General features: G+C 39.6%; 1 protein-coding gene across 1 annotated transcript; it reads left to right on the top strand.

Moving 5' to 3' along the window:
• The first annotated feature begins 10473 nt into the window (after positions 1-10473).
• Positions 10474-15548, top strand: IL22 (interleukin 22). Its single transcript, XM_069491068.1, has 6 exons — positions 10474-10495; positions 10603-10834; positions 11236-11301; positions 11425-11568; positions 12479-12544; positions 14927-15548. Exons 2-6 carry the CDS (start codon positions 10649-10651, stop codon positions 15002-15004), a joined length of 540 nt encoding a protein of 179 aa, XP_069347169.1. The 5' UTR covers positions 10474-10495; positions 10603-10648; the 3' UTR covers positions 15005-15548.
• The last annotated feature ends 640 nt before the right edge of the window (positions 15549-16188 follow it).

Genomic DNA, 16188 nt, shown 5'->3' with positions numbered 1-16188 from the left:
GTCACCAAGAGACACCTAAAATCTTTATAGGTCTGTAATTTTGCCCAAATTTTCTATTAGTTTATTCTTTTGAGCTAACATGTTAAAGAATCTTGCAAAAATACCTATCTGCATTTAAGCTTTTCTAGCTATTAGTGCCTAGGTATGAATTAGTTGGCCATTAGAGTCTCAGTTACCTGGTGCCAGCTTGGGTAGCAGCAACACAGGCCAGGTAAAGTTTTGTTAAGGTTGAGCAGGATGGAGGGTCCCGAGCATGGGGAGTTTACACTGAGGCTGCGCCTCAAGGGGGAAACATTCCAAACCCTGAATAGCCTGGAGGTCAAAAAAGCAACAAGGGCTGGCAGAACCACAGGAGGAGAATGGGTCTAATAAAGAAGATGTGTGTGGTTGTCGTTGTGGCTTTGCATGTAGACTATCCTCAACATGGACCTGCAACTGCTATGCAGAGAGGAGATCAGTGGTGAACTTGGGTAGTCATTACCATGGGCTCATGCTGGGGGTGTACGTGCTGGCTAGTGGTGGGAAGAACTGGACATCTCTTGAGACACAGAGACACCATCCTTCCTGACCCAGCCTTCCTTGAGTGGGTCTCCCAGGCCTGACCTTAGCCCAGAGGATAAGGCACAAGGAGCCTGCTGAGGTCATGTGAGTGCAGGCTTTTTCCTTCACAAAGTGAGGAATGGGCCGTCTGCCCCAGCTTTTCCCTTGGTTCCACAGGCACTCTCTTCTTTCTTGTCATCCTCTCAGTCTCTGTTCCTAAAGTGCGGGAGAAATTTCCTTAAAAACTCTTCATGTTCAATTTGAATAATCATGTAGTTGATTGGAAGTTTTATAGGGTAGCTATATTCTCATTTCCTGTTCTTTTTATTTTACTCCAGGCCATACCCAGTAAAAATATATTAATAAAATGGTATTTTGTGTGTGTGCGTGTGCGTGTGTGTGTGTGTGTGTGTGTGTATAGGAAGAAGCAGGTAAAAACTGACCTATTCGTGCTTCCTGCCCAATGGAATGGGACACCTAGTTGGGAAGATAGAGAAATAACTAGGTTATTTTAATTCAGATTGCCATGTACCACATGCTAGAAAGAAACACAAGGTACTATGTGCCTTAGTTAGGAAATCATAGGTTTTTATGGATTCTAGGAAAGTCTCCTTTGATGACCAGGTATGCCCTTTGCCTGGATCCCTAATGGCTGAAATTCTGTACGTGGAGATGCATTTAGCTGACACTGCATGCTGGGGTAGCATGGCGAATGGCAAACGCCTCCATTAGTCCTGGATTTGTCGTTATGCAGCAGTGTGACTCGGAGAAAGTTATTTCACCTTTCTGAGCCTCATATTTCTTATCCGTAGAATTGGAATAACATACTTTGACAGGTTAATATGAAGATGAAATGAGATAAAATCTAGGGGAGCAGCTCAAAAATTATAGATGGTATTAGTTTTATGATTTATGACAGTATGAATATAAAACAGAAGTGGGTGGAAGTGGGGGTTGGAGAGAAGAAGGAGGGAGGCAAGGGTATAGAAAGGAAGAGATGAAGGTCCTCAAAGCACTCTTGTTTTATTCCACAGTTTTGCTTCCTAATTGAAGATAATAGTCATTTAGAAGTGCAGATAATTGACATTATGGCATTGATGGAGAAAAGGTAGGAAAGACTCTAAAGTGTGTGATGCAGTCTGCCATTGCTGTGCCCTCAGATAAACCATCTTTTCTCCTTCCAACAGAAACTATATTGACATAATCTCACTTCCTTCCTTTTTCTCAGTCCCAGAGGATCTGATGGAGTTCCAAAGAGCCCAACAGGAGCAGCACATTTTCAGAGCTGGTGGAGAACAGCCTGAGAATTTCTAAGTGGTGATGAGAACAAGTCAGATTCAGAGACCAAGACGATGCCAAGCATGAAGAATTTTAATTCTTAGGGAACCTGAAAAGAGACATTCTAGTGGGATTACAGGATTGGGAATGGGGAAAAGAGACAAATGGTGGGCTTCAGTTGGGGTGTTTGACTGAGAATGAGAGAAAGAGAGAGAGAGAGAGAGAAAGGTCATATCCCAAGCAGGAACATCTCTGGTCACTTCCCTGCTCACTTTGGATAAAGGCTTCCCTTGGGGTAAAGTTCAGCACAAATCACCTTCCCATGTGCTTCTCTCTACTGGCAGCATGTGGAGGTGGGGGGAGCAGACATTGAAGTCAAAGAAATCGGTTCTCATTACTCACTTGCCTCCTTATTGTTTGAGTTTCTGATAAGAGATAGAAAAATCTTGGTCTTACTCAACTCATGATCTTGCTCAGGCTGTGTCATGAAGTCGTCAAAACAACTACCTGAAAGTAAAAAGCCTTTGCCAACCAACTTATTATTTTGTTTACACCATCAGTTCTCTGGCTTAGGTGCCCAGGCCATCTCTATGGGGGTAAAATCCATAAGCCACCAACTCCCTTCGCCTCTCTCCCCAAACGCCCTATCTCCCTGGCCCCAGTGCTCCCATTCACACCTGTGGGCCCTACCCTGCCCCCCTCCATAGGGGAAGCAGTATTCGATCTCTGCTCCCGTTGGTCCCCCTATTATTTCAGCTGGAGTAGGGGAGGGGGAGAAACAACAGAGGACAGGGTGGGCCCCTTGGGTCACTGCTCCATTCCTCGTGTGCCCATGAATCGGCAAAGAGGAGGGAGCGGTGAGAAGCAGCATTTGCCAGCTGCTGGAAGGGTCAGTGGCAGCAGCAGTTTGCTGATTCTGCCTGAGGTCTTCAAATATGGCTTACATTTCTCTCACTGCCAGCAGTGCCTGTTCTATTTGTCTTTTTCTCCTAAAGTGGCTGCGCCTTTCTCAGGGATTGCCACATGCCATTTTTGCATTCTGGATACACCAATTATTTGCCAGGTCTTTCTGACTGATCACCAGTACTGTATGAGAGTACTGTTTAAAAAGAACTAGTCCTTAAACCATGTGAAAGTATTAATAGTTGACTTGTTTTTCTACTGAATTGCCTCAATTACAGTTTTGAATAAACATTTTGTGTTGTCGTCGCAAACTGGTGTTAGGTCTAAATCTTACCCACTGGTGGCTCAAGTGTTTCCAGGCATTGACCATTGTCATCCTTGCTCCTTGACTCACTAATAGTACTAAACTGCACCTGCTGTTGGCGTCGCTGATACTAGTTTCTGCCTCTCCAATTCATGCTTCACGTAACTCTCAGGCTCTCTCATTAGGTTGCTGCTTTATGTGGGCTCCTTCTCTGCTCGCCTGCCCGTAACAGCTCTCTACGGCCCCTTGGGTCAAGTCCAGACTGTTCTGGCTGGTATTCAAGGGTGCTCATAAGCTGCTCCTACCCTTTCTATGCATCCTTCTTTGCCATCACTTTCCAACAAGTATATCTACTCTAATCCAATCAGCTGTTACTCTTTCTTCTATTATACTAGCCCCATCTCTAAGCTTTATTTTTATTCCATCTCCTTCTTCTTACAGAGCCCTTCTTTCATTCTTTCAACTGGCCCAAATACTATTAATATTTAAAATTGTACTCATATCCAACATCCTTCTTAAAGTCTTGAATGAATTTTCAATATCAGTTTCTCGAGTCAAGCATCTCTATTGTAGTGGTTGTTACAATTGCATTGCAACATGTTCTGTTCATTTAAAGTTAATGTGTGGGATAATATTACACACTCATTCAAGTGCTTTTACTTTTTCTAAAGGCATGTTAATTAACTAATATAAAAACAATTGAAATTCCAGTTCTCTAATAGATATTTATGTACATTGAATATATTTTTTTTTCAAAAGCAAGTCCACTTCAGATTAAACCTAAGGCTACTACAACACAATCAATGTTAGCTATTTTTGTATTTTCTTTAAAGTAAGAAATGTGAGTCCAAAAACCCCTACTTGGTAAAAGCTAGGAACAAAATTGATATTTGTTAGACAGAATGATATATTATTAGCTTAGTTTACTTAGTTGTGAGAATGTGGAAGTAATAACAAAATTACACCTCTTTTGAAACAGACTACATCTCAGACTTGCCCCGATTCAGAGTGACATCTTGTTCAACTAACCCAAATCTGTGATGCTTCACCCTATTTATAGCCCACGTACACAGGCTTTGAATTAGAACAGTGACAAAGAGAAGGGAAAAGGAGCATTTTCTCAGGAGTGACGTCTGTGATGTTTTTAAGAAACTGTGTTTGATTATTCATATTTTAAAAAGGTCAACAGGGTCGTGAGAAAGTAGGAAATGTTTAGTTTACTGGGCCCACAATTTTCCAATCAGAGACTGAGAGGGTCTGGTTAGACTACACCAAGATACATAGTTTTGAATATGAATTTTTAAAAGTTAGGTTTTAAAATAATCTGTCACCTCTGCAAAATGATCATGAGAAACATTAATAATCCTAAAACTAATTAGAGAACTGGGATGAAATATTCACTGATATTAATTAATTATGCCTTTGAATCTCTGGTGACATAAACAAGTGTGAGTTATTACTCTTTACATCCATTTCCTAGCTAAAATAATATTAATAAATGGAAAGAGAAATGAGATGTACCTATGGACTTTTAAAAATCTGTTACAATAGAGGGCAGACGTTAGGAAGCCGGTGTCAAATTCTGTTTGCACTAGAGTGGTGAGAAATTTGCATAAATGTTGCTTCCCTCTGTCTTTTAAATGGATTTTAGTACTTGGTATTACTAAAAGGAAAATATGCTTCTTTATATTATGACACGTTTCTGTGGGTAGAGTCTTCTTTTTAAACTGAGATACAGTACTGGTTGGCAAGATTTAGCTCCCAGGAAGAAGGGAAAAGTGGTTATGGTTGGCAAGTGTCTTTGTGGGCAAGGTGTGGCAGGTGAGGTGGGCATAGTAGGAGGTTATTTTCGGTACCATTGGGGTTAGCTTAGAGCAGAACTAGAAAGTCAATGAAGTTTATGTTTGAAAACCCTAGTCTTAAGGTTTTATTCTTTGCTGGTATCTCTCTCCCCTCCTCCTCGCTGACCCTGAATCATTTGTTCTTCATGTTCTCAGGAGATGAGGATCTCAATAGTCTCTTTCTCCGAGCCGCCTTGGTACTCGTTCACACCAAAGTAAAAGTGGCTAATAACAGCTTCACATCTTACTTAGCCTATAAAGTAACTAGGAATTAAAACTAATATGTAAGAACTCAGTGGAGAAAACTTTGAAACACTATCAAAAGTGTATAAAAGATCTTTAGTAGAGAGATGGTCGATGCTCTTGAATGGAATGAGTTCACATTATAAAGATGTTAAATCTCTACAAATCAGTCTTTACATTAAATGAAAATCCAATAAAAATTTCTGCTGTATTTTTCAAAGAATTTGACAAATTTATTATAAAATCTATATGAAAGGTCCATGAATAGCTAAGTAGAAAAAGTAGAGTGGAGAGGGTAGACTTTTCTTTCCAGTTATAAAGACACTCGTCAGTAATAAAATATGGAACTGGCTCAAGAACAAAAAGGAAAAAGGAACAAAATAGAGAACTCAGAGATAGCTATTTTATACATATGAGAAATTTATATATGGTAAAGGACTCATTGTTCAGTGGACTGTGTTGGAAAAACTGGCTCCCAATGTGGAGAAGAATAAAACGGATTCCCTACTTCCGTCATATACAAAAATGCATTGAAGACCTGACTGTGAAACATAAAACCATAGAATAAACAGAAGACAAGATAGAAGAATATCTTTGTGACCTAGGGATGGAGAGAGGCTTTTAAAACAAAGTCTTATAAAGTGCAAATCATGCACTGATGACATTCAAATTAAGTTTTCTGTTCAAAGAAGGCCAAATATACGAAGTTAATAGATCACAAATTGGGAGATCACAAATTGTTATGTCTATAACCAAAAAGGGACTAATATCTAAAACATACAGGGAACTCTTATAAGTCAGCAACAGAAAAAGGCCAAAGCCCTCCAGAAAAATGGGCAACTGAGGTAAGTAGTTAATTCATAAAAGGAGGAAACCCAAGTGGCTATAAGTGTATGAAGAAAAATGCAAATTAAAACCATACTGAGGTGCCATTTTAAACCTTCAAAGGCTGGCAAAGTTAAAGCTGGCTAATACCAAGTGTGGGTGGGGAAGTAAGGAAACAGAAAAAGCTTTATTTGCCGATGTAAGAGAGTAGATTAATGCTGTCTTTCTGGGGAGCAATCAGGCAGTATTTAGTAAATGTTAATACACTTATCCCTATGACCCAGTGGATCTACTCTTGGGTAACTATTCCAAAAAGATTCTCAAACTATATCATTACAATGATTCAAGCGAGGCTGCTTAGTGCTGTGATGTCTGTAGTATAGGCACCTGGAGGCAGTGGAGGTGCCCATCACCGGAGGATGAATAAGTAAAATGTGATGGGGACACACTCCAGAATGCTATGCTAGAAGCAAGGGCTACACACAGCTACACCGACAGATTGCAAGATGATCATGCTGAGTAAAAAGGTAAGAAAGAGAACTATTCCTATAAAATAAAAATACATATACACAGTAAATAGCACTTCCTGTTTCACAAACATGCACACGTATTCAGAAATACATATCCAACATTACAGCCGCGGGTATAATGACGGGGTAGTAGGGATGGTGATGAGTGTTTGGCGGGGAGGGAAGGAGAATAATGAGGGTGGTATCTCACACACACACAAACACAAACACACACACACACACACACTCTCATATGGAACAATGATCATGTGTATTGGACTGAGGAGTATGATGAATACAAACCTTTTTGCCTGAGATACAAAAGGTCTTCCTTCTCCTAAGGAGATATGTATTTTAAAGAATGCATTTCCAGTCATGGATTTTCAAGCATCAGCCAACGAGTTGGGAAGTAGTTTTATTCATGCAGTCAAGGAATATTTATTTTGCTGCTATATGCCAGGCACTGTTCTAGGTGCCAGGGGTAGCATAATGAGTGAGACAGCTAAAGCCCACCTCCTGGCTGGGGATTCTTGTTAGCCTTTCCTGGCATTAGACCAGGTAAATTGTTGCATATATCTAAGATCAACCATGGGTACAGTCTGTCTGGGTCCTGGGAGGATGGTGCTAGGGTTACCCTTCATCTGAGGTGGCTTTGGGAGACACTTGGAAATTCACAAGGAAACCACTAAAGAGAAGGCCCATTATGATCTGAAATTATTTAGCACACATACGTCTCCAGTTGCTTTTTCACAGGAGCAGCTTTACGCTATATCCATAATCTCTCTTTTGAGACTCCTGGTATGACTGTTCAGAAAGCCACTCACGGCCCCAGAGAGGGTTTTCACTTTAGTGAGTTTTAGTCAAGATCACTAAAACCTAAGACTGTGGCTCGATTAACACTATCTTATTAATAGCTGGTCCATCAGGGGCACGTAAGAGTAAGAGACATATTGTTGCCATGAAAGACTACTTTGCACTTTTCTGGCATTCTGTTTTTATTTCACAGATATTTATTTCCTATTCAGGAACAATAATGAAATTGGTAAGTAGGACTGGATCAAACTCCACCTTTAGAAGTATTAGGAATGCAGTCCCCAAATTACCTCCATGCACGTTCTCCAAGATAACAAATTATTTATCTATTTACCTATTCATTCAGCATGCTTTTATTGAATCCATCCTAGTGTGTACTACTGTTTTACGTGCTAGAATTACAAACATGAAAGAGACAGAGACTCTTCGTACAAAAGCATATAATTCGTGATGTTATAACTTATTTTTCCATGGGAACAAAATTATGTATCCTTGTCAGGTTCCCAGGCAAAGCAACAAAAGCCTATTTAATCTATAGAATAGCTTAAATCTAGTGCAAATATAATTATACAGGGTTCTGGACAAAAATGGCCATATCTCATATAATAGAAAATTGGGGCCAGGCACAGTGGCTCACGCCCATAATCCCAGCACTTTAGGAGGTCTAGGTAGGAGGATCACTTGAGTCCAGGAGTTTGAGACCAGTCTAGGCAACATAGTAAGACCCCCCCCCCATCTCTACAAAAATTTAAAAAAAATTAGCCCGGCTTGGAGGCACATGCCTGTACTCCTACCCTGAGCCCAGGAGTTCCAGCCTGGGCATCAGAGTTAGACCCTGTGTCAAAAAACAAACAAAAAAAAAAAAAAAAAAAACAAAAAAACAAAAGAGAGGAAAAAACAAAGAACTTGGATAAGGAAGAGTTTCCTCATCTTTTCTTGGGCTTATGAACAACCCCAAGTAAACATTTGAAATGGGTCATTTTTTTTTTCATTTAGAAAAAAGTTCTTTATTTTTAATTGGCAAATAAAAATCATATGCATAGCATTTATGTTGTACAACATGATCTTTAAAAATTTATTTGACACATTGTATTATAATAGTACATATTCATAGGGTTCAGTTTGTTGTTTTGATACATATCAGTGTAGTTACTGTATCCATCATCTCATGCATTTATCATTTCTTTGAAAGATTTATCTTTCTTTGTAAGAACATTCAAAAGCCTCTCTTCTAGCTACTTTGTAATATGCAATATTTTATTGTTAACTATAGTCACCCTACTATGCAACAGAACACCAACATTTATTCCTCCTAGCCAATTATAACTTTGTACCCATTGACCAACCAATCTCTCTCCATCCTCCTCTCCCTCCTCACCTCCCCTGTCTCCGGTAACCACTATTCTACTCTCTGGTCCTATGATAATCCATTTTTTATTTTTTTGATTCCACATATGGGTGAGATGATGTGGTATTTGTGTTTCTATGTCTGGCTTATTTCACTCAACATGATGTCCTCTAAGTTCATCCATCTCATCTCAAATGACAGGATTTTCTTCTTTTTTATGCCTGAACAGTATTCTGTTGCATATACATATCACACCTTCTTTATCCATTCATCCATTGTTGGACACTTAGGTTGATTTCATGTATGTTTTGATGTATGCATATGTCATAGAATGGCAAAATCAAGCTAATTAATATATGCATTACCTCACATACTTATTTTTTGTGATGAGGACAGTTAAAATGTATGCCCTTAGCAATTTTTAAGTATACAATATATTGTTATTAACTATAATCACCATGATGTACAATAGATCTCTTGAACTTATTCTTCCTGAGAGTTTGGGTCCACATTTCCCCAACCTCCCCGTCTCCCTAGCCGCTGACAGCCACCATTCTCCTCTTTGGTTCTGTGAGTTCAATTTGTTTAGATTCCACATATAAGTGTGATTATGTGGTTTTATTTACTCTCTCTAATCTCCTCTTTTGCATCTTTCTCCATCTTCCCAAATGCTCGGTGTCTTCACACAGTTCTGATCCTATATTTTGGCACCTCTTTTATGTCTGTGGCATCTCACAAAATGGTTCAGTTTCTGTGATTATTCACATCCCTTCTCCCAGTTCCTCAACACTCCTGATCTTAACTAGCTGTGAGAAGAAAAATCTGATCGAACAAATTTGCACTAACTCATATTCCTTCCCCCAGAAATAGATATTTGCATTTTGATAGTTGCACTTGCTCTCTGCCCCCACTCTTTGGGAGGGTTTCCAGTTTAGTTTTTAGGTGTTTTTAAAAGATTCAAGGCATTTTTAATAATTTAAAGGCATACAGCCACTATATTTCTAGATTCTTTTCTTCAGATATCCATATGTATCATAAAATTGTTATAAAATTATTTGGAAATATTATTTTGAGATTTTTATGTTGTTTAGAATTAGATAAAATTTCAAGATGAATTACTGTCTTCACAGAATTCTTTTATCTAAAAAAAAGCTTGCATGTTAAGAAAAATGAGGATCAGGTTGTTCATCATTAGTATTTCCAAACTTAAATTGATATTCATTATCATTCAATGAACAAAAATTTTAAAATATATTTGCTTCTATCACAATTATTAATACCACTTAAGAATAGTCCCAGAATGGGAAGAAAACAATAATTAGATTAGCCAAGACTGTTATTTTTAAAACATAAATCTGGTTTAGGATTCAACATGTTTTAAAAAATGAGATTAAAATTATTTTAAAAAATAGGATGCTCTCCATTTATTTTAAAGCGGAGGATATAGGACAAGGGTCCTTTATTTCTCTGATCACCTCTCGTGAGATAAGAATCTATGAAGCTGGTAGGAAAATGAGTCCGTGACCAAAATGCTTACTCAGTTACTCTGGGAGATCAAAGAATATTATACCAAATCTGGACTCTACTAAGACACAGCAATTGTTTTCTTTGAAAAATATGTAGGGTTTAGAAAATTTCTGGGATTTGTCTGTAAAAGCACCCTCGGCCCTAATAGTGACGTTTTAGGAAAACGTATGTATCTCAAGGTGGGAAGGACAGGAGGTGGTGCTTGTGGGCTCCTGTGGTGGTTAGGTAGTTCTCAGAAGATAGTACTGGAAATTAGATAATTGCTGATGTCATATTTTTCACAATAAAAAAAAAATTGGTATCTTGGGGGCTATAAAAGCAGCAGCTTCTATCTTTCCCATCACAAGCAGAATCATCCGAACAGGTAAGTGTTTCAGCACACTTGGTAGAATTAGTTTGTTTGGTGTGATGCTTCTCGACTGATTTTTTTTCCCCTCATATTCTCTTTGCCTCTTGTTTTCTTGATACCAGATTCTCCTTTCTCAGTTGCCACTTGCTCGAGTTAGAGTTGTTTGCAATGGCCGCCCTGCACAAATCTGTGAGCTCCTTCCTCCTAGGGACTCTGGCCGCCAGCTGCCTCCTTCTCCTGGCCCTGTCAGTGCAGGGGGGAGCAGCCGTGCCCATCAGCTCCCACTGCAAGCTTGACAAGTCCAACTTCCAGCAGCCTTATATCACCAACCGCACCTTCATGCTGGCTAAGGAGGTACGCATCTCAATCTCATTGCATCTCCTTGTTCTTAAACTTTTCTTCAGAGCACTTCTAAGGTCTTTAGGAACCCATCATTTATTCCCACAGGTGGATAAATCTTCTATGTCTCTTCAGAGACTCACTGGAGATTGGTTTTTTACCAAAACTCCTTTCTTCCATTTTGGCCTTTACAGTGCGTATGTTGAGCTTTATCCAAAGAGCAGCCATTCAGTAGCCCATCTGATTATTAATTTTGTTCTTTCCCCCATTGGGCATTATTCTAAACTCATGCGTGCATCTGAATTCTGTCTTCGGCCTTTATGAGGTTGGGGAGAGGGGCTGGAGTACATCTCCACTTACAGTGTTTGCTTCTATCTCCTCCATGTCCAGGCACTTAGTCTTTTCTTCTGTTCCAGGCTAGTTTGGCAGACAACAACACAGATGTCCGTCTCATTGGGGAGAAACTGTTCCGTGGAGTCAATGTAAGCTACAGTCGTGATGAGCAGGCAGTGTGCCATTTGTGGTTCTTTGGCGTGGTGGTGATGCTGGTTTAGGTCTTCTGGAGTCCCCTCATGTGACCCCTGCTGTTTCCCTTCCACCTGCAGATGAGAGAGCGCTGCTATCTGATGAAGCAGGTGCTGAACTTTACCGTTGAAGAAGTGCTGCTCCCCCAGTCTGATAGGTTCCAGCCCTACATGCAGGAGGTGGTGCCCTTCCTGGCCAGGCTCAGCACCAAGCTAAGCCCATGCGTGAGTTCTTCCCTCAGCCCACGCCCACCCCCCTGGTTCCCTCCTTCTTCCCTTGAGATCCGGTTCCCCCAACCTTCACTTCTTCCCCCTACACCTATGTTGGCCGTAAGAACTGCCTCTGCAATGCCATTATTGGGAGGCATTGGGAGTCGTAGGGTGTTGGTTTTTGCTATAACCGAGTCACATCTTGAGTTCATGGTGGTGAATGGGGTCTGGAAGTCAAGTGTACAGAAGCCTCATTTGTTTGTTCCTTGAAAAAAAAGCAACTCAGTGTATGCTGGATGAGAAAGGTGTTGGGAGCTGTGAGGAAAAATGCCTAGCTATGGAAATGGTTGAGAGGAGAGAAAAGTGAAAGAGAAAGAAGGAAATGGGAAGGGTTAATGTCAGTGGTGGGTGGGAAGAGACTGCCGCTCCTTTGATGTCATGGGAAGTGACAAAATCGGAGGTGTGTGAAGTCAATGCCTCTGACTATTAGAAACTATGAAGAAAGGTTTGAGTGGAGTGAGGCAGAGTGAAAGCAACCTCGTGTTTACTGAGGCTGAGGAGGGCTTACTTTTCAAGTGAGGGGTTTTAGGTATGTTTCTTGTTCTGAGCAAGCAATTTCGATGAGGGTTTTATTCCTGACAGAATTTGCATAAACCACTCTACTCTTTCCACAAGGGCAGACCTCAGTAGGATTTCTCACAGATGAAGAGGGGTCCCCTGTAAGGGAAGTGACTGGATTTTGGTGTCCCAGGGAATTCAAGAGCTCGGGAAATCTAGGTCACTGGTGAAATCTAGGTCATTGTGGGCAAAATTACTAAGAGCCTTAATTTCAGGTGCATTTGTAACATAACTCAGATGGGGCCTGAGGTTCATGAAGCTTCAGCACAACAACGTTAAAATAGTTACTCTTGTTTTTATTTTGTAGCACATTGAGGGTGATGGCCAGCATGTCCAGAAGAATGTGCAACAGCTGAAAGACACAGTGAAAAAGGTACACTGATAACTATTAAATAAATATTAATGCTAAGTCATTCAATAGGAGAAACGAATGTTTTCCTTTCCTGTCCTTTCTTTTTATTCCTCCCACTTCGTGATGTTTCACTTGATTCTCCTACCATAGGGTTGATTACTTAGGTGCATGTATATATAGATGTGTCTACATATCTATAAATCAATTTCCAAATTTTGTAAATCATAGAATTCTAGAACTTGCCGGGAACTTAGGTCATCTAGTCACACTTCTCCACCGTCTGGGGATGGCCGGTGGCAGAGCCAGGGCTGGAATGCAGGCCTCCTGAATCCCAGGCCTCCACTTTTTCCAGCAGTAATACATATTAGTTTTAGTATTATTAACTATTAGGCAAATTGACTCATGTTAATCTGAAGCACTTGTTCAAAAACAGAAAAGTGCCTGGGGACAAATTTATTTGAACTGATTTTTGAAGCCTTGAATTCGATGCTTTAAAACTTGGAGAAATAAACTCAGAGCAACAACGAAAGAGCTGGACTTGCATATAGGGTGAACTTCTGGAATGACTGATACTGATGTTTAATTATCATGATATAATACCCAATGGCTATTGAATGTAGTTTAAAAGCAAGAGCAGACAATCCCTGATTTCTTTTACACAGCGTCAGATAGAGTGAAAATATTAATAATGGATTTGCTATAGTGAAATGGAGTCTGAATTGTTAATCTTCTCTTCCTTTCTCCCTTCATCTTCCTTTCTAATTTCCTCCTTCTCTCCCTCAACAAATCCTTAGTGGGCATCTGTTTATTGTGAACTAGGGCACATTTCTACAGTGAGTGATACCATTATGTGGCCCATTTGGTGGAAAGAACAATAGTGGAAGGTTCAGACTAGCACTTGTGACTCACCCCAAAACCAGAGGAATGATTAATAGCAGTGAAAGTGATGCTCTTGCAAGCAGGTGCAACGAAATACTCAAACACAAAGGCTCTCGTTGGAGGGATTTTCAGTAATGAGCTTAACCTCATTTCCCCCTTTTTTAAATCTTGATTTTTTTAAAAAGTGTTTCTTCCTTGGTATAATTTAATGAACGCGACCGTTTCTTCCTTTGATAATTGAAGGCTTTGGATTTTTTTTTTTTTATTGTGAAGTTCAATTTCCTTGTTATAGAACTATTACCTAGAGGTGCAGGGCTGGATGTTAGCATGCCATTGACAAGACGTGCTTTGCACTTCTTTACAAGATTCCTGATGTCAGCTTACTTTGGTGTCTTTAGAAAAGTAAAGTGTGAGAGAGAAAAAGCTCACGATGATCCGTGTGGGAAGACAGAGGTTTTTAAAGTCTCTAATCCATGTTGAGAGAATCAACTGTCACGTTTGGGATGAGTTGCCACGTGGAAGAGCGATGACGCTTTTTTCTCTGTAGCACTGGCAAGAGAGGAGTGTTATTCAGAGGCAGCTCCACAGGGGGAAGCATTGGCTGAGCTGTCTGAAGTGGGAGGGCAGTCTTGGGAGGCGCTAGTTCCCTGTGGCTGGAGCAGAACACACGACAGACAATAGGGCAACACAAGCCTTAAAATTCTTTATAGTCTTGGGAGTCGTTGAGAGATATAAAAAAATCTTTTCCACATTATGTCAAGAGAAGTCCGGAAAGGTGGGAGTGTGGAAGAAAGCAGGAAGAGAAAGGAGAACAACACACTTAACAGAAGACGATGATGACAGGATTTTTCCTGAAATAATGCCAATATAATAGATTAGATGAATTTCAGTGGGTGACGCTTTGGGCTTGAATGTGGGTTTTCTCTCCCATTGAGTTTGAGAGCCTCCCCTGTGAACTGCTTGGAAGGAGGAGAAAAAATGGATGTCAGGACTTTATCTGGCGTTCTATTAATTAAAGCAAGTGGAAAGGACTTAATTTGGTATTTTTCTCACAAAAGTGACAATCTGTTCTTTTTTCCTCTTTTGTTGAGAAGGTGGGAACAGAGAAAGCCCCAATGTATCGGTAATTATATGGTTCAAGGCTATGTAAGCTGAGTTGCTGTAAATAATTGGTCATAGTCACGGGCTATGAAGCCCTAATGGGTGGTACTTGGGACCCCCCAGATCCTAGCATTGCTTCAGTCTGCTTGCTCTGGTTAGGGAGGGTGGTCAGCGCTCCGCCCAGCTGTTAAACAGCTTCATTAGTGTGAGGTACACCTGAGACTGATGCCTGCAGGTGCCCAGGTAGCCATCATTTTAAGGTCTTTGGCAAAATCATATTATACTCTTGCTAAAAGGATATTATTAATTTTTCACAAATGGCTAAAACTGGGTTTCTCTCTCTAGTAACCTAATCATGCCATTTCTCTTCTTTAGAAAACACATTATAAATGCTCAAATTCTTTTGTATCCTTATTTTCACAGCTTGGAGAGAGTGGAGAGATCAAAGCAATTGGAGAACTGGATTTGCTGTTCATGGCCCTGAGAAATGCCTGCATTTGATCAGAGCATAGCCGGAAAATGAATAACTAAACCTTCTTGCCTGTTAGAAATCACAATAATATCCCCGAAGGGTTTTTTTTACCAAAAGGAAAATGGGAAGCCAAACTCCACCATCGTGGGTAAATTCCGAATGAACCCCTGCTTCACTTAAAAAGGAAACTGAGGTCACTTCTGTTTATGAGACCACAAGGTAGACCTTCTAAGTATAAAGATATTTATAACATTTTATTGTACCTAGTGTTTGATGCACAGAAAATAATTTATTTTTTAAGCAATTGTCTATTTCCATAAAAAAGATTACTTCCCATTCCTTTCGGGGAAAAAAACCTAAATAACTTCATGCTTTTATAATCAATACCTTATATTTATAAATTTATTTATTGTTATAAGTACTCTATTTATGCTATTTTATTAATATAGATTTATTTATAGAAACATTATTTGATATTGCTACTTGAGTATAAGTCTAATGTTAATATTTATAACAATAATTATGGAGCTATAACATGTTTATTTGACCTCAATAAACACTTGGATATCCTAAGTCTTGTGGCTTTGTGATTTTTCTCCTTCAATATCATCATCATTATCATCTTCATTGTCATGTAATCATTCCCATGACTTTATTCTTGACTCTAAGCCAATGAGGTAGCTATTAGTATTATCCTACTTTATAAATGAGAAAACTGAATTAGGGACATGTTAAGAAACCTTTTATAGCTATAAGTAGCTGACCACTATTGAGTCAAGCCTATCTGATTTCAAGGCTCTCTGCTATGTTGCCTATACTGATTTATTAGATTGATTCAGCACACATGTAATTCTGAAAGAAAAAAAAGGTAAGAAATTGAAAAGAATCCATCTGCATCATTAGCAGTTTATGAATAAAAGAAAGGAGAATATTGCTGGGGAGAAATACACGCGGCCTCTCTATCGCTATACATGAACTATTTTAGTTTCAGTTCAAGCCTATTAGAAAGTGCATTCTCCAGTTTTCCTGTAAGTAAGGCAATAAAATATCAGGGAAGCTGTGTTTCAGGAGTCTTCCCTATGAATGGAGCTTAGCACTGATAGAAAAGTCTTACAGGTGGAAGATGGCAAAATATGAAACACACACACACATACACACACAGAGGGAAGGTTGTACATCTTTAAAATCTGTACAGTGCTACAGAGAAGAGAGA

Source organism: Eulemur rufifrons, chromosome 16 (genome assembly GCF_041146395.1).
Source record: "Eulemur rufifrons isolate Redbay chromosome 16, OSU_ERuf_1, whole genome shotgun sequence".
NCBI classification, from domain to species: Eukaryota; Metazoa; Chordata; class Mammalia; order Primates; family Lemuridae; genus Eulemur; species Eulemur rufifrons.
Note: the sequence above shows the minus strand (reverse complement) of the source record. Positions and strands in the feature narration are given on the sequence as shown.